Genomic DNA, 25,905 nt, shown 5'->3' on the forward strand with positions numbered 1-25,905 from the left:
CATAACTCTATAGTGTACGCTGTGGTATTTACCATTTGTTTTATAACATAACATTAACACATTGTAGCTAAAGAGTTCCCTTTTATTTAACAAATCTTACGTGACCAGAAAAAAAACCGCGCGCGGGAAAATAGTCTTTGCATTTGCTCACGTCAGCAGCGTACACCCATGGGCAAATGGGGGACGCTAAATTGACCAATCAGAGCGTGCGCTTTACTTTGGTTATGTTATAATTGATTTTACACACGTGGATGGTAGTTACTGAGCACTTCTTGAAGACAAATCCCTGCAGAGCCATTCCACTTACGCTCCTTTCTTGTCTGCATTGTTTATCAGCAGAGACGATGCCCGTCAAGATGACGACGAGGGAGAACCAACACACCGTCCACGACATTTCATCACTTTTCTGCAAAACATCAATAAAAAACAAACAAGCAACAAAAAATACTCCCCTTAATTTTTTGTGATGTGACTTAACACCAAGGGTTGATGTTTGAAACGGTGCTTTGCTTTTAATTTTTTGGTGAAAGTCAGTCTTACTATTGGTAACATTCCAAAACACCGTCTTACATTAATCGGACTCTATCACGCTGCAATCACGAATATACATGTAGTATGTTCAGGATAATAGTGAGGTAAGATAAAAACCTGGTTAAAAGAAATAGTCGTGCTCCAAAAACTCTCCGTGAAGAACGTTTTTGAAGCTTGTCAACCTGGTCAAAGAAACAGCTAGCGTGCTGTGCACATTAAGATATTTCTTACCTTGCGAATGACGAACTAGTCACCCCCTCAGTTGGGTCTATTAACTGTAAAAGTTTTAAGTTATAGCATCCTTTATAGGAGTGCTGCAAATGTTGTGTGGCTATGGTTACAAAACAAGACAGCGATAAACAAAAGCGGCTCACACCTGTCTTAGTCCTTCTTCTGTTGAGCTATTCAGTGTTGGTTGATATCAGCCCGTAGTTTTTGCCTTGTACTCTTTTGATTTTAACCTTATTTGTACAAGTTATTTTGTAAAACTTCAAAGCGAACGACGAAGAATAATCGGGCGGCTAAAGATTAAAAAATCCCTAGAAAGTCGAACTTGTTAACAAAACTATGAATGATTAATGTAGGCAAGTGAAAGATGGAAAATCGCAGTGGGAAGAAATTCATTTTAAAACAGAAGAGAAACGGTGGTTTATTCCAGTAGGTGTTTACAAGATAATTTAAATTCTTGTTGTTAACATGTGTTCAAACCGGAAACCTTCATGTGAAGCTGACCCCCATCAAACTTATCAGCGATCATTAAACAGTAACTGAAGTTAGTTTGTACGCCAACCGGTGGTGCTATTCCAATTTGAGCTGCTGAATTGCAGAAGTATTTTCCCATTCTTCAGCTGTGAAATCGCTTTTAAAACCCTGAGACAAAGAGCAAGAACAATATATTCAGTTTTCAGCCACCGGCTCGGTTGAAGTTTTTACATAGCGAAGTTGAATCCCAAAAGCGAAGCATTTTTTCAATATCCGAAGAAGCAGTGGAATTACGATGAAGCTTGGTACGATGCATGACCGATCGGAGTCAACAAGCTCGACAACATGATGAAAAGCATCAGCAAGGCAGCAAAACTGCCGAAAGTCTACACCAACCTCAGCGTCAGCGCCACTGCGATCACCTTGTGATCAAACGCCGGTGTCTAAAATCGCCACATCATGGCAATATCTGGTCACCGTAGTGAGCAGATCGAGTTTGACGCATGAATCAATTGTTAAATCTAGTAGAGTTTTTCTCGAAAGACTTTTACCTAATTTTTAATCACTTTTCCGGCTCTGAATATAACAAAATAACTAAGGGAAAACACCCTGGGAACGAGGTTGAACAAGATTAAAAAAAGAAATTTGGGATCGGATATCTATCGTGATGTCATCTAAAAACCAATCCTGACACAATCTAATTACTTCTCGGATAAATAATAGTGACAGTTAAGAGTAAGAAAAACTTCACGATAGTTAATAGTGCGCGGTAATGGAACATTAAGCTTATTTTCAGAGTCCCTGAGGTCATAAGCAGAGTCACACCACGTAAACTTTGAATACAGATACTCTGAAGCTAGCCCGTGCAGACATCTAAACATCATGGTGGCTTTACTGATTTCCTGCTGGCGTGCAAGATTTTTCCACCCTAAAAACTCGAGTAGCTCAGTTGCATCAGCATCATTGTCACTGAGAGAATGTCAGCACACGGGCTGCTCTATTCTGCAATTTCTGGAGTTTGTCTCGTAGCGTTTTCCCACACAGCTACCCCAAACAATGTCACAGTAATCAAAGTAAGGTTTTAATAAAGCTTGGTAAATGAGATGTAAGGTTGATGCTGGGATCAGGTGCCTAATTCGCTTTAGGGCCCCGATACCGGAGGCCATCTCTTTCGTCAATTCTTCGAGGTGACTATGTTCGAAGTTCAGTGTTCTATGACTGTTGACACCGTTCACAATCGCAGTGAAATGTTTTTCAATTGCCAAAATTCAGAAATAACAGATATTTTCTATAGTGTTTACGAGTTTTGACAGTTTTATATCTAAGTGTTCAATTTCATTACGCAAATTTTAGTCAATTTTCAGGTCTTCGCTTCAATCTTGAGATCTTCGTTTTTTCCGCGGTGATCTTCGATTTCTTCGGAAATATCCAGAGGTAGGTTCATGTCTTAATAGATAGTATATCTAGTATAGTTTTCTCTCAAGACTTTTACCTAATTTTTAACTCACTTTTCCGGCTCTACACGGTGGCGAAATTAAAAAAAAGATTGGGATCGGATATCTATCGTGATGTCGCCTAGAGCCATTTCTAACAGAATCCAATTACTCCTCAAATGAATAACAAATGACAATTATATTATATTAAGGGTTAGAAAAACATTAAGAGAATTAATTTTTTCTGAACACGCATGTAAATATGCAGTTCTGGACATTTTTTTTATTTTGGTCAATGTTTTCTTCTTCATGGACCTTTTGTTCCTCTAGCAGACATACTGAGTTAACTAACCTCCATGAATAAAGGCTGATAGTTTCTAAAGAAATTGTTTGGGGCTGCGTCCGTGGGGGTAACGAAATAATTTGAATATATCAACAAAGTTGAAATGGTAAATTGGACACCGTTAAGATCATAAAAGCTGACGTTACGAGCGTTAGCCCTTAGTCGGAGCGAACGACGAAGGGCTAACGCTCGTAACGTCAGCTTTTATGATCTTAACGGTGTCCAATTTACCATTTCAACTTTGTTGATATATTCAAATTATTTAACTAACCTCCAGGCTGATAACTACAGTTATTTTAACGGCTGAAAGACAAAACAGACGAAGAAGTTTCACTTCGCGGCTTTAACTCTTTTGTTTTGTAACCATAGCAACAACATGTTAAGAACCTCTATGACGGGACAGCATGAATCGATTAAGTTTCACAATTAATCAGGAAAACTGCGAACCCCGCAAAAAAAAAAAAAAAAAAAATCTTCATAACAAACTGAAATGAGGAACACTTTTGTGATCTACTGATAAATATTGCTGAGAATAGTTTCACTGCTTTGAAAAGTAGTTAGAACAATTCTGAATATTGATCGACTCGATCTACCCTCCACAACAGGAGACAGAACAAACTCACTCATTTTTTTGTCTCATCGTGGTCATTTAATGTGGAGGAAAGTGTCTTTGTTCTTCAACGTTCGCCTCTTGATGGCCATCGTATCTGCTGATAAACAATGCAGACGAGAAAGAAGCATGAGCGGAATGGCTCTACACGGATTTGTCTTCAAGAAGATCTCAGTAACTGCCATCCACGAGTGTGACATCAGCTGTGAAAGAGAAATCAGGTGCCAGAGTTACAATTACGTAATCGGGGAAAAGTCTTGTGAACTGAATAACCGAACCAGAGAGGCAAGACCTAAGAACTTCCACTCAGACCCTTCTCGGTTTTATCACGTACGTTTTTTTGGCAGAGGTATGCATTAGATACTTTGCAACCATAGCTATCCCCGGTGGCCGAGTCTGAATTGTGTGCAATCGAGGTTCTGTTTAGCAAGAGAATAAACGGCTAATTCTTGTGCTTCTTTTATCTACTTTATGTAACAGCTCCTCTGGGATCCATTCCAGAACTGCCTGCAGAGTCGTGCCGAGAAATAAAAGCGAGCGAAGGTAAAGACGTCATCAGCAAGAAATACTGGTTGGATTTAAGTGCATCTGGAAAGACAGCTTTGGTTTACTGCGACATGGAAATTGAAGGTCTAATTTCACAGTTGATTCGTTACTCTTAAATTTCAAATATACATTTTTATTATCTGTATGTTCATTTTATGAGGTTTCGTAGTTTTTTCACTGGGGCTTGTTTGTCGCAAAACACACCCACTTAAAGTGCCTAAGTTAAAAGTTAAGTTTTGCATATTCACTTCTTGTAATAGGAGTTAAAATTGGAAATTTATGATGTCACGACAGCTTTAAAAAACGTTCTGTTAAAATAGAAAAAATAGTGATGTGGATGAATTTCTGTCAAAATTTCCTTTCCAATAGTATGCACGCAGAACATGGTGATTTCACACTGTTTTTTTTTTTTTTTTTTTTTTTTTTTCATAGTAAGGCTGAGAAATGTCGTTACAAATTTTCAAAACAAACGTTCTGAGTTGCGCTCATTAAATCTTTTGTTTCGTTAAGGTCTTGTTCTTATCGCCGTTGTATCTTTCTTAAAATAGACTATAATTTCCTTGGGCTCTTTAAAGGTCTTTAAGTCATCGAACATGTGAAAAATGAGCCTCTGATCATAAATTAAACTAGTGCAATACAATTTTCATTTCCGATGGTTTTGACAGTGTTAAATACAGGTTTTGCCTTTCTCGGCATCACGGTTTTAACTTACGTGATAAGGCAATTATTTTCACTCTTAGTGAACAACATGAAAAAGATCTGGATAACTTTTGAGTTTCTCATAAAGTAGATGATGAAAATAGAAGAATGTGAGATGATAAAATAAGATCAGCTGTTTGGACGTATGTTAGCAGGAATTGACCTTTGATCGAGAACACAAGGGAATCAAAAACAATGAAATCCCGCCTTCTTTCCCGGATGTAGTGTTGAAATTTACGGTGCGACCTTGTTAATCCACATAACCTGCCTGTAAGCCTTCATTACTACCCCGCGGCACGCGTGCTAACTTGTTTTCCTCTACAAAGTTTGAAGCCTTGAAGGGACTGGCTCTCACATTTATTAGTACCAGACTCCTTCGTATACCTCTCCGCCGATGGCTCACTTTGCTAAAGGCCACAAATTCATTCGCTGGTGATCATGAAGAAATGATGATGAAGCAGCACTATCAATTGAGGCTGCTAACTTGGTATGATCACGGGAGAAGTGACATGTTATTCTCCCGACTCCTAGATTTGCCGATGAAGAAGACACTATGATACGATATAGCGGAAATGCTGACCACGGGTGGTAGTCAAAACCGCTTATGGAATTTCTTAGTCCGGTGTTAGAATACTCCAGCTATTCTCCTAAACCTTTATCCATATCAATATGATTCACTTCTCGAATATGTTGTTACAAAGGAGATCGACGTCAGTTTTGATTCCTCTAGTACGTATGAAAGCGAGAATTTTATTGCTAATGATTTTAGGGGTATCATTTCATTTAGAAAGAAAGTGATTTTAAAGTTCCCAGATGCGTAAATTGAATTTGTTTTGTTGGCTTATTAAAACTACATCAAACTATACTCTTATCTGTGGGTCACCTTAATCCATAGTGAACCGTGCGGTCCTAGCCTCACGCTGTATATTCTTTTTGTTTTTGTTGTATTCTGTAGAAAAAGCCGTCGACATTGCTTTTGTAATCGGTGCGTCTGGAGCTCAAGCGTCTTCAGTCTTTGCAAGAATGGTAGCCATCTTGAAGAACTTTGCTAATGAATATGAGATATCCGATGACAAAACTCGTGTTGCTCTAGTGGACTACAATGGTCCTGCGATTGCCAGGGTCTTCTTCAATGACGGTTACAGCAAAGCCAATTTTACAAGTTTCATCAGCAGCATACCTGGCCCTGGCGGACAACCAGGTACACTGAGCGGTGCTTTTAAAAAAGTACGAGATGAGGTTTTCACAACGCAAAAAGGCGAGCGGCTATCTGCGGTGAATATTCTTGTTGTGCTGACCCAGGGAAACTTCGATGAGAATTCTACTGAGATCCGGAGCGAGATCACCAATTTTAGAAGCAGTGCAGTGAAGGTCATTGTATTTGTCATCACGGAGGAGCCGGGCATAGACAAGTGGGAGAAGATCTCCTCGGGGATCAACCTCATAATTATACCCGAGCCAAGTAAAGATACAGAGGAGGCAAAGAAATTGCCACATGCTGTGAGTAAAGGTAAGGAAATCTAAAAACGAAAGACTGCTTTCAAAAGAAGTTCCCTGCAAACTTGTGTCTTCTTCGCGTACGCTGGGTTGAATAAAACCGCGGTAAAAATTGTTGCTTGTTTGTTTTCAGCCTTCGCGCATTGTAGCTAAAATAATTGTTTGTGATGTCTCATCTTGCGCATGAAAGAAGAAGACTTTTGTCTGTAACAGTAGGTGACTTTTTGGGAAACTGTTTTCAAAATCTTTTGTTTTCACTTATCCACATAAGAAATCGTGCCTTTTGAAAACGGTTTGTCTTCAAAACGCTCCAATTTTTACACCGTTCGCGAAAGTCTCCGTTTTCATCAGCGGCTTTGGCATTTTAGTATGTACGATGGGCAAAAACGTGTCAAAAACAATGCGTTTTCAAACGAAATCGCATTTGTGTGGATAGTGGCTCAGTTTGACCGGGCGGCAAAGTGCAGCCGCTCTAATTAGTTCATTTGTTTCAAAATAAAAACATCTGCATTAACTGTAACAAGTTTTTCTTTCAGCTGTTTTTGTTTGGGTTTGTTAGAGGATTGTAGTAGCAACCTAAACGATTTTGAATTTAATTCAATTTCAATTCTAAACAGAGTTTCGCAGCTGCTCAGAAGTGAAAGCATTCGGGTACTCTTCTGACGGCCATTACCTGCTTCATCTAAGCGACAGTTGCAAAGACCCAACGAGAATCTACTGCCATAATATGTCATCTAACACGCCGCAAGAGTTCATCACCTTGGAGTCGGGTACGGAGAACAACTTTGCTATTGTGTATGCCCAGCGGCTCAGAAATTGGGACGACTGCAGTGGTGCAGTGCGATCCACATTGTACTCAGATCGAGGCACCACTTACTTCAACAAAGTGCGCCTTGATTTCACAACCATGAAAATTTTGAGCAATGTTTTCACCTTCGCGCAGACTCAGGGAGGTAAAGACATCCCATATGGCAAAGCTGGGGATTGTTATTCGAAGAATTCTGGTAACTGCCGGAAAGGTCAGTTCAAGGTTGACTTGAGGGGGACGAGACTTCGTGTTCGGGACGATGTGAACTGGAAATTTTGGGGATGGCCGAATAATTTGACGATGCAGGACTACCAGAAGTCGCCTGATGGTGCAGTGGTGTCTGCCAAGTGTGGAGGTTGGTGTGGTTCATGTTCTCCATCTCAGGGATTTATCATATTGGAACCTTTGTGTTCTATTCCTGCTGGTAGGTATCAGGAATAAATTTTTCCTTTTTCAGCTTTCTTGACACAACTTTGATGTCGTGTGTTTATTCAGTAATAGATAACAAATGACGTCAACAATTGGTGAGAAGAAAAGTGGAAGTGGCGCCGAGTGTGTCACTGATTTTTTGTGATCTCTTATTGTCCTGACCCACGGCAATAGTGACGTCATCTCTGCCTGCCTCTCAGTTCGTCTGTATGTCTGTCTTTCTACCTGCATGCCTAACAAACCAAATTATGATTGCATGAAATTAAAGCTCTCTTTTTATGTTTTCTTTTGCCTGTAGTTCTGTGTCAGGAATCCAAACCTTAAATCTGATGTCAGTGGGCGGTGTGAATGCCTAAAATTATAATTTGCTGAGATCATGTACAAGTGAATGTCATAATAATTATGACTTATCATTGTATAGTTTAGGCTCCTCACTGACTATGAATGACTGACGCCTTTAGGGGTGCGATACTGGCCCGGTACTGACAGAATTTTTAATTTTATTTCATCAGGGTAGGAAGAGCCATCTCGATGATCCTTACAAGACAACTGCAGGTCATTCGCTCGATTAGGATCATTATCATCTACAGTCTGACACTGATAATCTAGGACTTGGTCTTATATTTCTACCACTAATTTATGTAAACACAAGTGAATAACACGCAATGATCGCATAATTTCTAAAACAATTCAATGGCAATCTAATGCCGATTGAATGAATTTGTTTTCCTGTTATAGTGGTCCATAATTAGGAGAAAAGGACTGATGAAGAAGGCCGGCAAAAGTCAAATATAAAAACACAGCTGTGCAGTTTTCATTGGGAGCTCCCTGTCCGTACACAATCTTTTGTTTTTTATGTCGTTTAACCCTAAGTAATGATGGAAAGTTTCCACCGGTCAGTAAGTTCAAAATGTAAGTTCACATACAAAACCTAAAATAGTAGGAAAATGACAGTTTTCTTTCATTTCTGGGCTCAGTTGTTCGAAGGCCGATTAGCGCTAATCCAAAGTTAAATTTTAATCCAGGTTTCTATATTCTTTGTTCAAAAGCTGTTTTGGGATAATTTTCCCAATTCTTTTTAGCTCATTCAATCATCAAATATTGTAAACAAGTGGAAATAAACTTCATTTTCTTTTAAAGCTTTCGGATCTGAAATCAAATTTCACACTAACCCTGGGTTATCTTAACCCACCTTTGAACAACTCGACCCTGGTGACCAAAATTTCACAGAATGAAAACTTGCTAGGACTCGACAGGAATCGCTGAAATGTATGGCCGCACTGGAGAGGGGCGAGTATCTCGTGTCCTTTAATTTTTTGCCTAAATATACCGTATCCTGTGGTTTTTTTTTATCCCCTCAATTCCAGTTCGACACTTCTGAATCTCTATATTTTAAATGTACCACATCCCGTTAATTTTTTCCTTAGGTATCCTGTATCCCGGTAATTTCTTATACAAACATACAGTATCCAGAGAACCACTAATGGGACCTCATTTGTATATTACATCTCTTTTATTTGATTATTTAAATTAAACATTTACATAGCAATCAGAGACTGGTTTAAGAACGAATGCAAAACGAGAGAAAACAAAACAAACTGAAAAAACTATGCTAGAACGATTTTTTAGAAAATCCGCCGTACTTTATCAGGGATATCAAACATGAAAGGCTTATTTGGCCTTGATTGAGATTCCGTCGTTATTGTAAGTCAGAAGTGAATAATAGCTATGCTGTTAACTGAAGGCTATCTGAAGATAAGAAGGCGGAATTAATTAAGTCAGGAGTCTGCTGGTCTCACTTTCATCTCGGTCCTCTTCAAGGAGGAATAACTTTTCCAGCGATACCAAGTCACCTCGTTAAGGGCTGAGTGCTTTCCATGATAATAGAAGTCATTCAAGTCATTATTTCAGATTTTAAATTCATTTGTGACAAAAATAAAATTTCAACTCCTGGCAAAGTTACAGCTGTTATGCTTATTCATGCCAAAAAATTACATGACATTTGCCTCTAATTTGTTTTTCGTTTCCAGGCCCCCAATAGTGACACAAAATGATATCGGAAATTGTTAATGTTTTGGCGAAAAGCAGAACTAGACAAAGTTAACGATAACTTTATCTAAATGTACGGTTAGATTTACGATATATATTTATTACTCTATCTAGAAGTCGCAAAATACTTTGGAAAAGTGAAAAATAAACCATGTAAATCGGGCTTCGAAGTCGTCGAACTTGAAAGAAGTCGTGACTGGCATTGACCGCTCGGCCAAAACAAACTCATCACTTCAAGCGGCCTAGTCATTTAAAACATGCGTATGTCGCGTATGTACGGGGTTGATCTGGAAAGCCTGGGATCTGATAAACATTTTGGCCCCAAATTCGTACGTGTTGGAGCGAGAAAATATATGTAAATCGACGATTGAAAAGTACTTCTTCGCAGATGTCCGCGATGTTCCGCAATCCCTGGGCTATTCTTGTAATTTGCATTACGTTTGTGTTGTTTTGTGCAGTAGGGGCCGTGCAAAACGACGAAGAAGGCGTATGCTAGCATTTCTTTGGCTACACGGGAAACTGATATCCGAAACTGAAGCAGAAAATGCAATGGACAGATGAAATTGTGTTGTTCGTGTCAAAACTTGAGATTAAAAGTGTTGGTAAGAAGTCTCAAGTATTTTGTTTTTGTTAAAACTGGAACAAATTTAGTACTCACTTGCACCCGGAATTCTTTGTGGAGTTATCTTCTCATTCCTTTTACCCATGTAATTGATCGCTGTTTTCTGATTTGTATCCTTTTGTCTAATTAGTATTTTATTTGGCTCTCAAACGGGTACACTGTAAGCTAATTCCAGTCAGATTTTTCTCCCCTCCCCCCCACCTCCCCTTGCTGTGTCATGTCACTCGTCCCAAACCTTCCACCCGTCCAATATGGCGACCGAATATTAATATTTGCCGGGCTGAAACACAAACTACCGCCTGCAGGAGGCAATCCTTTGCATAAATGTTTATTTCAACAGAGCTCTTTTTCGTGCCGATATACTGGTTTTCTGCCATGATACGCGCAAAATTGACCAGATGTTTCGATATTAAAAAATCAACGATGTTATGATTACGCCCAAGTATCCCCTCTGCTTTTGTTATCTCGGGTTTTTACGGGATTCCACGGGACCGAGACGAAAACTGACGTCACAAGTTTTCACAGCTCATGCGCTCGTCTGGCCAAATGGAAGAATCAAATTGATTTGTTTGGTTCGAGAGTTTTTAAGGGAAATTTTGTCCATGGAGAATTTGAGCTTTCGTTAATTGAGCACTCTCGTGGCCTTTGTGCATCGTAACTTAAATAAATGTTTGTGATGTCTCACCTTGCGCATAACATTAGTTCAAAAAAGACTGTTGTCTATGACGATGGGGGACGTTTTGGAAAACCATTTTCAAAATATTCTGTTTTCACTTATCCACATTAGAAACCGAGCCTTTTAAAAACGATTTGTCTTTAAAACGGCTACAACTTTTACACGTTCGCGAAAGTCTTCCTTTTCATCAGTGGCTTGGGCATTTTAGTATGTAAGATAGGCTAAAACTTATCAAAAACAATGCGTTTTCAAACGAGATCGCATTTTTTGTGAATGGTGCCTCAGTTTCGAGCGAGTGGCAAAGTGTAGTGGCTCTAATTAGTTCGTTTGTTTCACAATGAAAACATTCACATTGGCTGTAACAAGGCCCCTGTTACAGCTAATGCAGGAAACGTTTTTTTACAGCTGTTTTTCGTTTTGGTTGGTTTGAAGATCGCAGTAGCAACCTAAACGATTTTAAATTGAATTGAATTTCAATTCTAAACAGAGTTTCGCAGCTGCGCAGAAGTGAAAGCATTCGGGTACTCTTCTGACGGCCATTACCTGCTTCATGTAAGCGATAGTTGTAAAGACCCAACAAGAATCTACTGCCATAATATGTCATCTAACACGCCGCAAGAGTTCATCACCTTGGAGTCGGGTACGGAGAACAACTCTGCTAATGTGTATGCCCAGATGCTCCAAAATGGGGGCGACTGCAGTGGTGCTGTGCAATCCACATTGTACCGAAATCGAGGCACCACTTACTTCAACAAGGTGCGCCTTGAACTCTCAACCATGAAAATTTTGAGCAATGTCTTCGCCTTCGCGCAGACTCAGGAGGGTAAGGATATCCCATATGGCCAAACTGGCGATTGCTATTCGTTTAATTCTGGTGACTGCCTCAAAGGTGAGTTCAAGGTTGACTTGAGCGGGACGAGACTCCGTGTTGGGGACGATGTGAACTGGAAAGCATCGGGATACCCGAGTAGTTTGACAATGCAGGACTACCAGAAGTCTCCTGATGGTGCAGTGGTGTCTGCCAAGTGTGGAGGTTGGTGTGGTTCATGTGAGCCATCTGGGGGATTTATCATACTGGAGGCTTTGTGCTCCATTCCTGCTGGTAGGTAAAACTCATAATCGTCTTATTTGCCCCTTTTAAGGCTTTCTTGAGACCACTGACCGTGAAATTGCTAAATAGATTTCGTGCGTTTGTTCAGTAATAGATAAAAGATGACGTTAAAATTTGGAAAGAACAAAAAAGTGGCGCCGAGTGTGTCACTGATTTTTTGGGATCTTTTGCTGTCCTGACCTGACCAATAGTGACGTCACCTCCGCCTGCCTCTTAGTTTGTCTATCTGTCTGTCTACGTGCATGCCTTAGTTTAGTTAAAACCAAATTATGAATGCATGGCCACCTTCTTTTCAGTTTTATTGCCTGCAATTTTGTGTAAGGAATCCAATTCTTGTATGTCAGTGGGTGTGAATAGCTAAAATTGTAATTTGCTGACCGTCTCCCGGTTAGCTCAATGGATACAGCTCTGGCAGGAGCCCATTACCCTGGCGCTGGACTGTTGTGCGGGAGGTCGAGTGTTCGAGCCTCGGCCGGACCAACACTCAGGGTCTTAAAATAATTGAGAAGAATTTTCTACCTTTCTATAACATCAAGAAATGGTTAGAAATTCTAGTCTTCTCAGATAGGGACGAATAAATGGAGGTCCCGTCTCCTGAAAGGTTGGGGTAGGAGACGTTAATTTCCCACGCATGGGATTACTGTGTGATGGATGTCGTCCCCTGGGATGGGATGGGTGGGTTGTCTAGGAGTCTCGTTACTGGAACATTAGTTCTGTGAGATCTCTCCTGCTAAATCTGGCGAAGTTTATAAATACAAACATAAATACAAATAAAAAATAATAGAGATATAAGTGAATGTCATGATATGATTTATTACTGTCCAGTTTAGACTCCTCACAAGCTGTGGATGAACACTGACGCCTTTAGGAATACGATACTGGCACGGCAGTACTAACAGAATTAGTAACTGCATTTCATCAGGGTCGGAAGGGCTAATCGATCCTCACAAGACAAATGCAGTTCAACCATCATGTTCAAGAATTGAAGGAGGTCAGTCCATCGATAAGGATTATTATCATCTACAGTCCGACGCCCATAACCTAGAACTAGGTCTTATATTTTTACCACCAAGTTATGTAAAGACAAGTGAATAACACGCAATAATCGTAAAATTTCTGAAAAGGTAATCTAAGTGGGCCTCAGTGGGGTTAACTGTCAACCGTTTAATGGCCAAGAATATTAACTGTCAACCGTCCTGAAAACGCAGTTTTTTTTAACGTTGATCGTGAAATAAGCAAGCCAATATTAGCCGTCAAATATCTCAGATATCTTTAATTGAAACCTAAGCAATTGCCTTAATTGTGGTCAAGTTCTGTTGTTTATAACTAAAAGTTTTGATATATTACAAAAATACATTTATGTAAGTTCTTTAACTTCTAGTCGCGAGCAAACCTGGTTGGCGACGACGAACTGACTTCCGGTGTGGAAACACTTCCGGAGTCGTAAAACGTTAGTCATTTGTGGATAAAAGGTGTTATAACTAAACGGATCTTTACAGACAAGTCATTATGAAGAATTACAGTCAAATTTCGTGTGTTTAGTTCGTTTTACAAACGACATTCCAAACATTTCACCGTCACTCGTCAAATGACCTAAAATCTAATTACCGTCAACCGTCAAAAGGGTTTATTTTTAACCGTCAACGTGATCCCCCTATTGAGACCCTTACCTAATGCCCATTAAATGAACTATTTTTCTTTCATAGTTAGGAGAAAAGACTGATGAATAGAGCCGGCAAAGGTCAAAATAAAAACGCAGTTGTGCAGTTTTGATCGAGAGTTCCGGCTCGTCCGTACACATTCTTTTGTTTTTATGTTTATAAATTGTGACTGAAAAGAATGATAGGAAGTTTCCGCTAGTCAGTAAGTTGAAAAGTAAGTTCATACATAAAGCCTAAAATAGTAGGAAAATGAAGGAATTTTGCAAGGTTTTAAGTCTTTTCTGGTGACTCGACAGGAACCGATAAAAATCTAGTATTCCGTGTCCTTCAAATCGTGGCCTAAATACGCCCTATCCTGTTAATTCCTATGGTTTTTATCCCTTCAACTCTACAGTTGGACGTTCTTGAATCTCTATATTCTTAATATACTGTATCCCGTTAACTTTTTACGCAAGTATCTTGTATTCTGAGAATGTCTTATCCAAAATACAGTATCCAAAGAACCCCTTGTTGGGCCTCCTACGTAAATTACATCGATGTATCGCTCTTATTTGATTATTCAAATTGAGCATTTACGTGGCAATCGGAAACTGGTTTAAGAACGAATGCAAAACGAGAAAAAAACAAAACAAACCAATAGAACTATGCTAGAACATACATTATCGGGGATATCGAACATGAAAGGCTTCTTTGGCCTTGATTGAGATTCTGTCGATGTTGCAAGTGAGTGGTGAATAATCGGCTATGCTGTTAACCGAAGGCTATCTGAAGACAAAAAGCAAAGTAAGTCAGACGTCCGCTGGTCTCATTATGATCTCAGTCCTCTTCAAAGAGGAATAACTTTTCCAGCGATACCAAGTCACTTCGTTAAGGGTTGAACGATTTTCATGATAATAGAAGTCACTCAAGTCATTATTTCAGATATATTCATTCATTTATGCCAAAAATAAAATTTCAACTCCTGGCAAAGTTACAGCTGTTATGTTTATTTTCGCATGCTAGCATTTCTTTGACTACACGGGAAACTGATATCCGAAACTGAAGCAGAAAATGCAATGGACAGATGAAATTGTGTTGTTTCTGTCAAAACTTGACATTAAAAGGGTTGAAAAAGCTGGTAAGAAGTCTCAAGTATTTTGCTTTTTTCTAAACTGGAACAAATTTAGTATTTACTTGCACCTAGAATTCTTTGTGGAGTGCTCTTCTCATTCCTTTTACCTATGGAATTCATCGTTGTTTTCTAATTTGTATCCTGCGCCGACGCATGAGCCAGCTGTTAAATCTAGTATAGTTTTTCTCTAAAGACTTTTACCTAATTTTTAATCACTTTTCCGGTTCTGAATATAACAAAATAACCAAGGAAAAAGACCCTGGGAACGAGGTTGAACAAGATTAAAAAAAGAAATTTGGGATCGGATATCTATCTTGATGTCGTCTAGAAACCATTCCTAAAGCCTTGGTCAAACGGCGCATGATAGTCGATGATAGTTGATTCTCTTCAAACTATCATCAACTATCACCAACTATCATTCTCATGGTCAAACGGCCAAAAAAGTTCGTGATAGTTGATGATAGTTCACCGGCAGTCGCGCGAGCAAAGTCACGCGAGCAGCTAGTTCCAGGCTCTTTCCGCGTAAAATATGAACACCAACATTGCTTCGCGTGAGACAAACAAACTTGTTGAAGTATGAATTTATCACGACGAAAGAGGGTGGCAGCTTGCTTACTAGTAATCGATTTGTTTGAGGAATGTACGGATGAATCTGGAGAGCATTGGTATAAGAGAGCACGGACAACGGAATGGATTAAAGGAGAAACGAAAGGGGGATGTTGAAATTGGTGGAAACGAAACGACGACGGAACTCTTTATTCGCACTATTTCACGAGGTTACTACAGATTATAAAAGTCAGAATATATAAGAAACAGTAAATTACATCAATAATCAAAAGTAAAATGTGCACAGTGACCAAAGTAGCATAGCTTTCGAGTTGGCCACTGTCACGTATAATTAACAGATGCATCTTAACATTTACACAAGACTTGCTTTACTTTAATTCTATATTTACACTAACCAAGGTATTTATACACAATTAGTTCTATAAACAAAGAGAATAGAGAAGTGAGTAAATAAGTAAATAAATAAATAAAAATTTCATTCAGTTAAAAAAAGGAGAATTAATTTTTCTTCTTTATAATGAATGAAAAGAACAAAGACTAAGAACAAAGAAACTAAAGTAAACTAGATCAATGCAATCTAAGAAGCAGATTGTGAAGTTAGCAGATATAGCTTGGATTGTTTGGAGAAGTGATAATAACATCATTTTTTTAGATGCATGCAGTGGAATAGTCTCCCATATTTTCGATGCAATGAAAGTAAAAGTAGAAGCTCCATAATTATTATGTATTAGAGGCCTACGGAAGTTAAGGTTAGAAACAAATCTAGTCTAATGGCTATGGAAGTCAGAAGCCAGAGGTAGAGTTCCAGAAAAAATTACTGGGATGCCTGTTGGATTGTTAATAATTTTATGTGCAAAGAGTGCTACTTGTAGTTTGAAAATATTATCAATTGTTAAGATATCCAATAAATTATAATAAGGTGTAGCATTCTCTCTACTGTGTGCAAAAAAAATTGAACAAGTGCATGTATTTTGCTTAGATCTGATTTATTTAGTCTAGTTTTGCAAGCACTTCCCCATGATAGCATAGGTCATATAGGGATAGATGAGAGAGTAATAAAATTGTTTCAGTTGTTTCAGTGGAAGAATTGCAAGTGGAGGACACTGCCGCTTACAAGGAAATGTTGGTTTTCAATATTTTCTTTCTCATTATTATTATCCTGGGTATAAAAACGAATTTCTGAAGCTGAAGCTGAGCCTTGCGAGGAGCTTTTGGCGGCCATTTTAAAGGAGCCCGCTGATTTTTGGGGAAAACAGCTGACCAAAAACTATCATTAACTATTATACGCGTGGTCAAACGAGAAGAACTATCATCGACTATCGTGAAGAATTTGAACAAGCTCAAAATGAATGATAGTGATAGTCGATGTTATAGTTCACCACTAAATTTTCTCCGATTCTTATTGGTTTAAATCGATCACGTGACGCGATAGTGTTCATCCGTGGAGAGACACTATCAGCCCATAGTGCCCGTCCGCGGAAAATGCCCGGATGGATAGTGCCCGTCTGCGGAAAGTACCCGGATGGATAGTGCCCGTCCGTGAAAAATTTTCTCGTATTATTTAGCCAATGTCCGGTTGCGAGTTATTGACATTTGTAACAGGCTGTACGCATGAATAAACATTTGATTGATCTGCATGCATCTTGGTGGGTTTTGACTGTTTTTCAACTGGCGCCCAGAAGAAAATTTAGTGGTGAACAATAAAGACTAGCATATTTGCCCTCGAAGCTTTGCTTCTCGGGCAAATATTTGTTTTAAGAACATCAAATTTTCGCGGGGCAACTATCAGCCGATAGTTCCTCGACAGAAACACTCTATTGTTTAAGTAGTGCATGATAGTTGGTGGTCAAACGGAAGCGCGCGCTTCAACTATCATCGACTATCATCAACTATCATCGACCGTCATGCGCCGTTTGACCAGGGCTTAACACAACCTAATTACTTCTCAAATAAATAACAGTGACAATTAAGAGTAAGAAATACTTCACGATGGTTAATTTTTCTGAACACGCATGAAAATATCTCTTGCACTGAGTTCAGGGCTTTTTTATTTTGGTTAGTGTTCTCTTCTTCATGGACCTAGTGCCAATATGGTTTTTGTTCCTCTAGCAGATACTCACTTCAAATCTTGGCAGCTTTGTTTTTTTAAAAAATCATCTGCCGCTCGGTTATTTTTAGTCGCATGGGACGTTTTCTCAGTGAATAGATACAAGCAGTGTTAATTAGAAACAAAAAGTGAAAAGGTATAAACTACGAGCCGATAACTACAGATAATTTGAAAGGCAACATTTGATTTTCTCAAAGAGGTTTGATAGACCTTGAGGTGATAAATTGTACAAACGGTTATAAACTTTTAACACCGTGGGCCTTGAGTCACATGTTATCTTATAAATAATTAAATATGATTTCATACTCAAACTAGTGTTACTTGGTAAACTATAATCTTGTATTTGTGAAAAAAGCTAAAAGGTATGATATCTGAGCATCTGTATGGGTACCCATACGGTCTTCGTTTTCTTCGCGATTTTTTTGCAAATCTTGGTTTTTTTTTAGGAAGATCTTCGTTTTTCGGATTGAAATGGGTTAAACGTTTATTTTGTGTTATTCACAGTTGATAAATATTTCACTTCAATAGCAAATTGCATAATTCACTGTTTAAATTCACGAAAAGCAATATACACAGTTAATGAAACTTACAATAAAGGACTGTTGTATTCTTTGGCAACGTTCTGTTTGTTCAGTTTTCTAGACTAGGACTGTTGACACCGTTCTCAAAATAGCAGTGAAATGTTGTTCAAAATTCAGAATCAACAGATATTTTCTATATTATTTACGAGTTTTGACAGTTTTATATCTGAGTGCTCAATTTCATCACGCAAATTTTTGGTCAATTTTCAGATCTTGGCTTCAATCTTGAGATCTTTGCGTCTTCAGTTCGATTTCTTCGGATATACCCATAGAGAGTCTCATGTCTTAATAAATAGTATATCTAGTATAGTTTTCTCTCGAGACTTTTACCTAATTTTTAACTCACGTTTCCGGCTCTAGATGTAGCGAAATTTAAAATATATATCTATCCTGATGTCGCCGAAAGCCTCCCACCGAAAAGCTATTCCTAACAGAACCTAATTACTCCTCAGATGAATAACAATGACAATTAAGGGTGGGAAAAACATCTAGGGAATTTTTTTTTTCTGAAGGCGCATGAAAATATTTCTTGCAGTTCAGGACTATTTTTATTTTGGTCAATGTTTTCTTCTACATGGACCTTTTTCCGCTGTGGTTTTTGTTCCTCTAGCAGATACTGAGATAACTGACTTCCAGGCTGATAACTACAGTTATTTTAACGGCTGCAAGAGAAAACAGATGAAGAAGTTTCTCTTCGCCACTATAACTGTTTTGTTTTGTAACCATACCAGCAACATATTAAGGACTTCTATGAAGGACAGCTGAATCGATTAAATTTCAGAATTAATCATGCAATTTGCAAAATCTTCGTTTTTTCCGCGGTGATCTTCGCATCTTCGATTTCTTCGGAAATATCCAGAGAAAGGCTCATGTGTTAATAGATAGTATATCTAGTATAGTTTTCTCTCAAGACTTTTACCTATTTTTTAACTCACTTTTCCGGCTCTACAGGTGGCGAAATTAAAGAAAAAAATTGGGATCGGATATCTATCGTGATGTCACCTAAAGCCATTCCTAACACAATCCAATAACTCCTCAAATGAATAACAAATGAAAATTATATTGAGGGTCAGAAAAATTTCAAGAGAATTAATTTTTTATGAACGCGCATGAAAATATTTCTTGCAGTTCAGGACTTTTTTTATTTTGGTCACTGTTTTCTTCTTCATGGACCTTTTTCCGCTGTGGTTTTTGTTCCTCTAGCAGATACTGAGATAGCTGACCTCCAGGCTGATAACTACAGTTATTTTAACGGCTACAAGAGAAAACAGACGAAAAAGTTTCTCTTCGCCACTATAACTGTTTTGTTTTGTAACCATAGCAACAACATATTAAGGACCTCTATTACGGGACAGCATGAATCGATTAAGTTTCACAATTAATCAGGAGAATTGCGAAACCCGCAAAAAAAAAAAGCAAAATCTTCATAACAAACTGAAATGAGGAACACTTTTGTGAGCTACTGATAAATATTGCTGACAATAGTTTCCTGCTTTGAAAAGTAGTTAGAACAGTTCTGAATATTGATCGACTCGATCTACCCTCCACAACAGGAGACAGAACAAACTCACTCATTTTTTTGTCTCATCGTCGGGTCATTTAATGTGGAGGAAAGTGTGTTTGTTCTTCAACGTTCGCCTCTTGATGGCCATCGTATCTGCTGATAAACAATGCAGACGAGAAAGAAGCATGAGCGGAATGGCTCTACACGGATTTGTCTTCAAGAAGATCTCAGTAACTGCCACCCACGAGTGTGACATTAGCTGTGAAAGAGAAATCAGGTGCCAGAGTTACAGTTACGTAATCGGGGAAAAGTCTTGTGAACTGAATAACCGAACCAGAGAGGCAAGACCTAAGAACTTCCACTCAGACCCTTCTCGGTTTTATCACGTACGTTTTTTTGGCAGAGGTATGCATTAGATACTTTACAACCATAGCTATCCCCGGTGGCCGAGTCTGAATTGTGTGCAATCGAGGTTCTGTTCAGCAAGAGAATAAACGGCTAATTCTTGTGCTTCTTTTATCTACTTTATGTAACAGCTCCTCTGGGATCCATTCCAGAACTGCCTGCAGAGTCGTGTGGGGAAATAAAAGCGAGCGAAGGTAAAGACGTCATCAGCAAGAAATACTGGTTGGATTTAAGTGCATCTGGAAAGACAGCTTTGGTTTACTGCGACATGGAAATTGAAGGTCTAATTTCACAGTTGATTCGTTACTCCTAAATTTCAAATATACATTTTTATTATCTCTATGTCCATTTTATGAGGTTTCGTAGTTTTTTCACTGAAGCTTGTTTGTCGCAAAACGCACCCACTTAAAGTGCCTAAGTTAAAAGTTAAGTTTTGCATGGTCATTTCTTGTAATAGGAGTTAAAATTGGAAATTTAAGATGTCACGACAGCTAAGAAAAACGACGGTTCTGTTAAAATAGAAAAAAATAGTGATGTGGATGAATTTCTGTCAAAATTTCCTTTCCAATAGTATACATGCAGAACATGGCGGTTTCACACTGTTTTTGTTTTTTTTTTCCTTTTTCATAGTAAGGCTGAGAAATGTCGTTATAAATTTTCAAAACAAACGTGCTGAGTTGCGCTCATTAAATCTTTTGTTTCGCTAAGGTCATGTTCCTATCGCCGTCGTATCTTTCTTAAAATAGACCCTATCATTTCCTTGGACCCTTTAAGGTGTTTAAGTCATCGAACATGTGAAAAATGAGCCTCTGATCATAAATTAAACTACTGCAATACAATTTTCATTTCCGATGGTTTTGACAGTGTTAAATACAGGTTTTGCCTTTCTCGGCATCGCGGTTTTAACTTACGTGATTAGACAATTTTTTCCACTCTTAGTGAACAACATGAAAAAGATCTGGATAACTTTTGAGTTTCTCATAAAGTAGATGATGAAAATAGAAGAATGTGAGATGATAAAATAAGATCAGCTGTTTGGACGTATGTTAACAGGAATTGACCTTTGATCGGGAACACAAGGGAATCAAAAACAATGAAATCCCGCCTTCTTTCCCGGATGTAGTGTTGAAATTTACGGTGCGACCTTGTTAATCCACATAACCTGCCTGTAGGCCTTCATTACTAACCCCCCCCCCCCCCCCGCGGCACGCGTGCTAACTTTTTTTCGTCTACAAAGTTTGAAGCCTTGAAGGGACTGGCTCTCACCATTATTAGTACCAGACTCCTTAGTATACCTCTCGATGGCTCACTTTGCTAAAGGCCTCAAATTCATTCGCTGGTGATCATGAAGAAATGATGATGAAGCAGCACTATCAATTGGGGCTGCTAACTTGGTATGATCGCGGAAGAAGTGACATGTTATTCTCCCGACTCCTAGATTTGCCGATGAAGAAGACAATATGATACGATATAGCGGAAATGCTGACCACGGGTGGAAGTCATAACCGCTTATGGAATTTCTTACCCCGGTGTTAGAATACTCCAGCTATTCTCCCAGACCTTTATCCATATCAATATGATTCATTTCTCGAATATGTTGTTACAAAGGAGATCGACGTCAGTTTTGATTTCTCTAGTACGTATGAAAGCGAGAATTTTATTGCTAATGATTTTAGGGGTATCATCTCATTTAGAAAGAAAGCGATTTTAAAGTTCCCAGATCCGTAAATTGAGTCTGTTTTGCTGGCTTATTAAAACTACATTAAACTATACTCTTATCTGTGGGTCACCTTAATCCATACTGAACCGTGCGGTCCTAGCCTCACGCTGTATATTCTTTTTGTTTTTGTTGTATTCTGTAGAAAAAGCCGTCGACATTGCTTTTGTAATCGGTGCGTCTGGAGCTCAAGCGTCTTCAGTCTTTTCAAGAATGGTAGCCATCTTGAAGAACTTTGCTAATGAGTATGAGATATCCGATGACAAAACTCGTGTTGCTCTAGTGGACTACAATGGTCCTGCGATTGCCAGGGTCTTCTTCAATGACGGTTACAGCAAAGCCAATTTTACAAGTTTCATCAGCAGCATACCTGGCCCTGGCGGACAACCAGGTACACTGAGCGGTGCTTTTACAAAAGTACGAGATGAGGTTTTTACAACAGAAAAAGGCGAGCGGCTATCTGCGGAGAATATTCTTGTTGTGCTGACCCAGGGAAACTTCGATGAGAATTCTACTGAGATCCGGAACGATATCACCAATTTTAGAAGCAATGCAGTGAAGGTCATTGTATTTGCCATCACGGAGGAGCCGGGCATAGACAAGTGGGAGAAGATCTCCTCGGGGATCAACCTCATAGTTATACCTGAGCCAAGTAAAGATACAGAGGAGGCAAAGAAATTGCCACATGCTGTGAGTAAAGGTAAGGAAATCTAAAAACGAAAGTCTGCTTTCAAAAGAAGTTCCCTGCAAACTTGTGTCTTGTTCGCGTACGCTGCGTTGAATAAAACCGCGGTAAAAATTGTTGCTTGTTTGTTTTCAGCCTTCGCGCATTGTAGCTAAAATAATTGTTTGTGATGTCTCATCTTGCGCATGAAAGTAGAAGACTTTTGTCTGTGACAGTAAGTGACTTTTTGGGAAACGGTTTTCAAAATCTTTTGTTTTCACTTATCCACATAAGAAATCGTGCCTTTTAAAAACGGTTTGTCTTCAAAACGCTCCAGTTTGGACACCGTTCGCGAAAGTCTCCGTTTTCATCAGCGGCTTTGGCATTTTATTATGTACGATGGGCAAAAACGTGTCAAAAACAATGCGTTTTTAAACGAAATCGCATTTGTGTGGATGGTGCCTCAGTTTGACCGGGCGGCAAAGTGCAGCCGCTCTAACTAGTTCATTTGTTTTAAAAATAAAAACATCTGCATTAACTGTAACAAGCTTTTTCTTTCAGCTGTTTTTGTTTGGGTTTGTTAAAGGATTGCAGTAGCAACCTAAACGATTTTGAATTTAATTCAATTTCAATTCTAAACAGAGTTTCGCAGCTGCGCAGAAGTGAAAGCATTCGGGTACTCTTCTGACGGCCATTACCTGCTTCATCTAAGCGACAGTTGCAAAGACCCAACGAGAATCTACTGCCATAATATGAGATCTAACACGCCGCAAGAGTTCATCACCTTGGAGTCGGGTACAGTGAACAACTTTGCTAATGTGTATGCGCAGATGCTCCAAAATAGGGACGACTGCAGTGGTGCTGTGCGATCCACATTGTACTCATATCGAGGCACCACTTACTTCAACAAAGTGCGCCTTGATATCACAACCATGAAAATTTTGAGCAATGTTTTCACCTTCGCGCAGACTCAGGGAGGTAAAGACATCCCATATGGCACAGCTGGGGATTGTTATTCGAATAATTTTGGTAACTGCCGGAAAGGTCAGTTCAAGGTTGACTTGAGCGGGACGAGACTTCGTGTTCGGAACGATGTGAACTGGAAATTTTCGGGATGGCCGACAAGTTTGACGATGCAGGACTACCAGAAGTCGCCTGATGGTGCAGTGGTGTCTGCCAAGTGTGGAGGTGCATGTGGTTCATGTTCTCCATCTCAGGGATTTATCATATTGGAACTTTTGTGTTCTATTCCTGCTGGTAGGTATAAGGAATAAATTTTTCCTTTTTCAGCTTTCTTGACACAACTTTGTTGTCGTGTGTTTATTCAGTAATAGATAACAGATGACGTCAACATTTGGTGAGAAGAAAAGTGGAAGTGGCGCCGAGTGTGTCACTGATTTTTTGTGATCTCTTACTGTCCTGACCCACGGCAATAGTGACGTCATCTCTGCCTGCCTCTCAGTTCGTCTGTATGTCTGTCTTTCTACCTGCATGCCTAACTTAAAACCAAATTATGATTGCGTGAAATTAAAGCTCTCTTTTTATGTTTTCTTTTGCCTGTAGTTCTGTGTCAGGAATCCAAACCTTAGATCTGATGTCAGTGGGCGGTGTGAATGCCTAAAATTATAATTTGCTGAGATCATGTACAAGTGAATGTCATAATAATTATGACTTATCATTGTATAGTTTAGGCTCCTCACTGACTGTGAATTAGTGACGCCTTTAGGGTGCGATACTGGCCCGGTACTGACAGAATTTTTAATTTTATTTCATCAGGGTAGGAAGGGCCATCTCGATGATCCTTACAAGACAACTGCAGGTCATTCCATCGATAAGGATCATTATCATCTACAGTCTGCCACTGATAATCTAGGACTTGGTCTTATATTTCTACCACTAAGTTATGTAAACACAAGTGAATAACACGCAATGATCGCATAATTTCTAAAACAATTCAATGGCAATCTAATGCCGATTGAATGAATTTTTTTTCCTGTTATAGTGGTCCATAATTAGGAGAAAAGACTGATGAAGAAGGCCGGCAAAAGTCAAATATAAAAATAAAGCTGTGCAGTTTTGAGTGGGAGCTCCCTGTCCGTACACAATTTTTTGTTTTTTATGTCGTTTAACCCTCAACAATGATGGAAAGTTTCCACCGGTCAGTAAGTTTAAAATGTAAGTTCACATACAAAACCTAAAATAGTAGGAAAATGACAAATTTTTTTCATTTCTGGTGACCAAAATTTCACAGAATGAAAACTTGCTAGGACTCCACAGGAACCGATGAAATGTATGGCCGCACTGGGGAGGAGCGAGTATCTCCTTTCCTTTAATTTTTGCCAAAATATACCGTATCCTGTGGTTTTTTTATCGCCTCAATTCCAGTTCGACACTCCTGAATCTCTATATTTTAAATATACCACATGCCGTTAATTTTTTCCTTAGGTATCCTGTTTCCCGGTAATTTTTTCCTTAGGTATCCTGTTTCCCGGTAATTTTTTCCTTAGGTATCCTGTTTCCCGGTAATTTTTTCCTTAGGTATCCTGTATCCCGGTAATTTCTTATACAAACATACAGTATCCAGAGAACCACTAATGGGACCTCATTTGTATATTACATCTCTTTTATTTGATCATTCAAATTAAACTTTTATGTAGCAATCAGAGACTGGTTTAAGAAAGATTGCAAAACGAGAGAAAACAAAACAAACTAAAAAGACTATGCTAGAACGGTTTTTTAGAAAATCCGCTGTACCTTATCAGGGATATCAAACATGAAAGGCTTATTTGGCCTTGATTGAGATTTCGTCGTTATTGTAAGTCAGAAGTGAATAATAGCTATGCTGTTAACTGAAGGCTATCTGAAGATAAGAAGGCAGAATTAACTAAGTCAGGAGTCTGCTGGTCTCATTTTCATCTCGGTCCTCTTCAAGGAGGAATAACTTTTCCAGCGATACCAAGTCACCTCGTTAAGGGCTGAGTGCTTTCCATAATAATAGAAGTCATTCAAGTCATTATTTCAGATTTTTAATTCATTTTTGGCAAAAATAAAATTTCAACTCCTGGCAAAGTTACAGCTGTTATGTTTATTCATGCCAAAAAATTACATTACATTTGCCTCTAATTTTTTTTCGTTTCCAGGCCCCCAATAGTGACACAAAATCATAGCGGAAGTTGTTAATTTTTTAGCGAAAAGCAGAACTAGACATAGTTAACGATAACCTTATCTAAATGTACGGTTAGATTTACGATATATATTTATTACTCTATATAGAAGTCGCAAAATACTTTGGAAAAGTGAAAAATAAACCATGTAAATCGGGCTTCGAAGTCGTCGAACTTAAAAGAAGTCGTGACTGGCATTGACCGCTCGGCCAAAACAAACTCATCACTTCAAGCGGCCTAGTCATTTAAAACATGCGTATGTCGCGTATGTACGGGGTTGATCTGGAAAGCCTGGGATCTAATAAACGTTTTGGCTCCAAATTCGTACGTGTTGGAGGGAAAAAATATATGTAAATCGGCGATTGAAA

General features: G+C 38.9%; 5 protein-coding genes across 10 annotated transcripts in view; all 5 read left to right on the forward strand.

Moving 5' to 3' along the window:
• LOC148734071 (uncharacterized) overlaps positions 1-499 on the forward strand; it is a 5,594-nt gene extending 5,095 nt beyond the window's left edge. For 2 of the 6 annotated variants that reach the window (XM_088754261.1, XM_088754263.1), the window contains exon 5: positions 337-499. In XM_088754261.1, the coding sequence (XP_088610387.1) occupies positions 337-457 (121 nt within the window). In that variant the 3' untranslated portion in view covers positions 458-499. Of the gene's footprint in view, positions 1-233 lie in introns of all 6 variants that reach the window. The other 4 variants (XM_088754262.1, XM_088754264.1, XM_088754259.1 and 1 more) reach the window with 2 other exon arrangements.
• A 2,716-nt stretch (positions 500-3,215) lies between these two features.
• LOC148734073 (collagen alpha-1(XII) chain-like) lies at positions 3,216-6,438 on the forward strand. The gene is made up of 3 exons (XM_088754253.1): positions 3,216-3,968; positions 4,100-4,249; positions 5,820-6,438. The coding sequence occupies exons 1-3, from the start codon at positions 3,662-3,664 to the stop codon at positions 6,386-6,388; spliced, it is 1,026 nt and encodes a 341-aa protein (XP_088610379.1). The 5' UTR covers positions 3,216-3,661; the 3' UTR covers positions 6,389-6,438.
• A 443-nt stretch (positions 6,439-6,881) lies between these two features.
• Positions 6,882-9,809, forward strand: LOC148734074 (A disintegrin and metalloproteinase with thrombospondin motifs 9-like). The gene is made up of 2 exons (XM_088754257.1): positions 6,882-7,593; positions 8,111-9,809. The coding sequence occupies exons 1-2, from the start codon at positions 7,089-7,091 to the stop codon at positions 8,113-8,115; spliced, it is 510 nt and encodes a 169-aa protein (XP_088610383.1). The 5' UTR covers positions 6,882-7,088; the 3' UTR covers positions 8,116-9,809.
• Positions 9,810-11,436: 1,627 nt separating this feature from the next.
• Positions 11,437-12,055, forward strand: LOC148734075 (A disintegrin and metalloproteinase with thrombospondin motifs 9-like). The gene has a single exon (XM_088751630.1). The coding sequence runs from the start codon at positions 11,543-11,545 to the stop codon at positions 12,053-12,055; it is 513 nt and encodes a 170-aa protein (XP_088607756.1). The 5' UTR covers positions 11,437-11,542.
• Positions 12,056-20,058: 8,003 nt separating this feature from the next.
• On the forward strand, positions 20,059-24,459 carry LOC148734076 (uncharacterized). The gene is made up of 4 exons (XM_088754246.1): positions 20,059-20,273; positions 21,855-22,409; positions 23,016-23,630; positions 24,150-24,459. The coding sequence occupies exons 1-4, from the start codon at positions 20,261-20,263 to the stop codon at positions 24,152-24,154; spliced, it is 1,188 nt and encodes a 395-aa protein (XP_088610372.1). The 5' UTR covers positions 20,059-20,260; the 3' UTR covers positions 24,155-24,459.
• The last annotated feature ends 1,446 nt before the right edge of the window (positions 24,460-25,905 follow it).

Source organism: Stylophora pistillata, chromosome 3 (assembly GCF_964205215.1).
Source record: "Stylophora pistillata chromosome 3, jaStyPist1.2, whole genome shotgun sequence".
NCBI lineage: Eukaryota > Metazoa > Cnidaria > Anthozoa > Scleractinia > Pocilloporidae > Stylophora > Stylophora pistillata.

Coding starts and splice junctions, on each gene's coding strand:
- LOC148734075 (XM_088751630.1), top strand. CDS start 11,543: ATGTCATCTAACACGCCGCAAGAGTTCATCACCTTGGAGTCGGGTACG.
- LOC148734076 (XM_088754246.1), top strand. Junction 22,410..23,015: donor GCCACATGCTGTGAGTAAAG/GTAAGGAAATCT, acceptor AATTCTAAACAG/AGTTTCGCAGCTGCGCAGAA.
- LOC148734073 (XM_088754253.1), top strand. CDS start 3,662: ATGTGGAGGAAAGTGTCTTTGTTCTTCAACGTTCGCCTCTTGATGGCC. Junction 3,969..4,099: donor CGTACGTTTTTTTGGCAGAG/GTATGCATTAGA, acceptor TTTATGTAACAG/CTCCTCTGGGATCCATTCCA. Junction 4,250..5,819: donor CTGCGACATGGAAATTGAAG/GTCTAATTTCAC, acceptor TGTATTCTGTAG/AAAAAGCCGTCGACATTGCT.
- LOC148734074 (XM_088754257.1), top strand. CDS start 7,089: ATGTCATCTAACACGCCGCAAGAGTTCATCACCTTGGAGTCGGGTACG.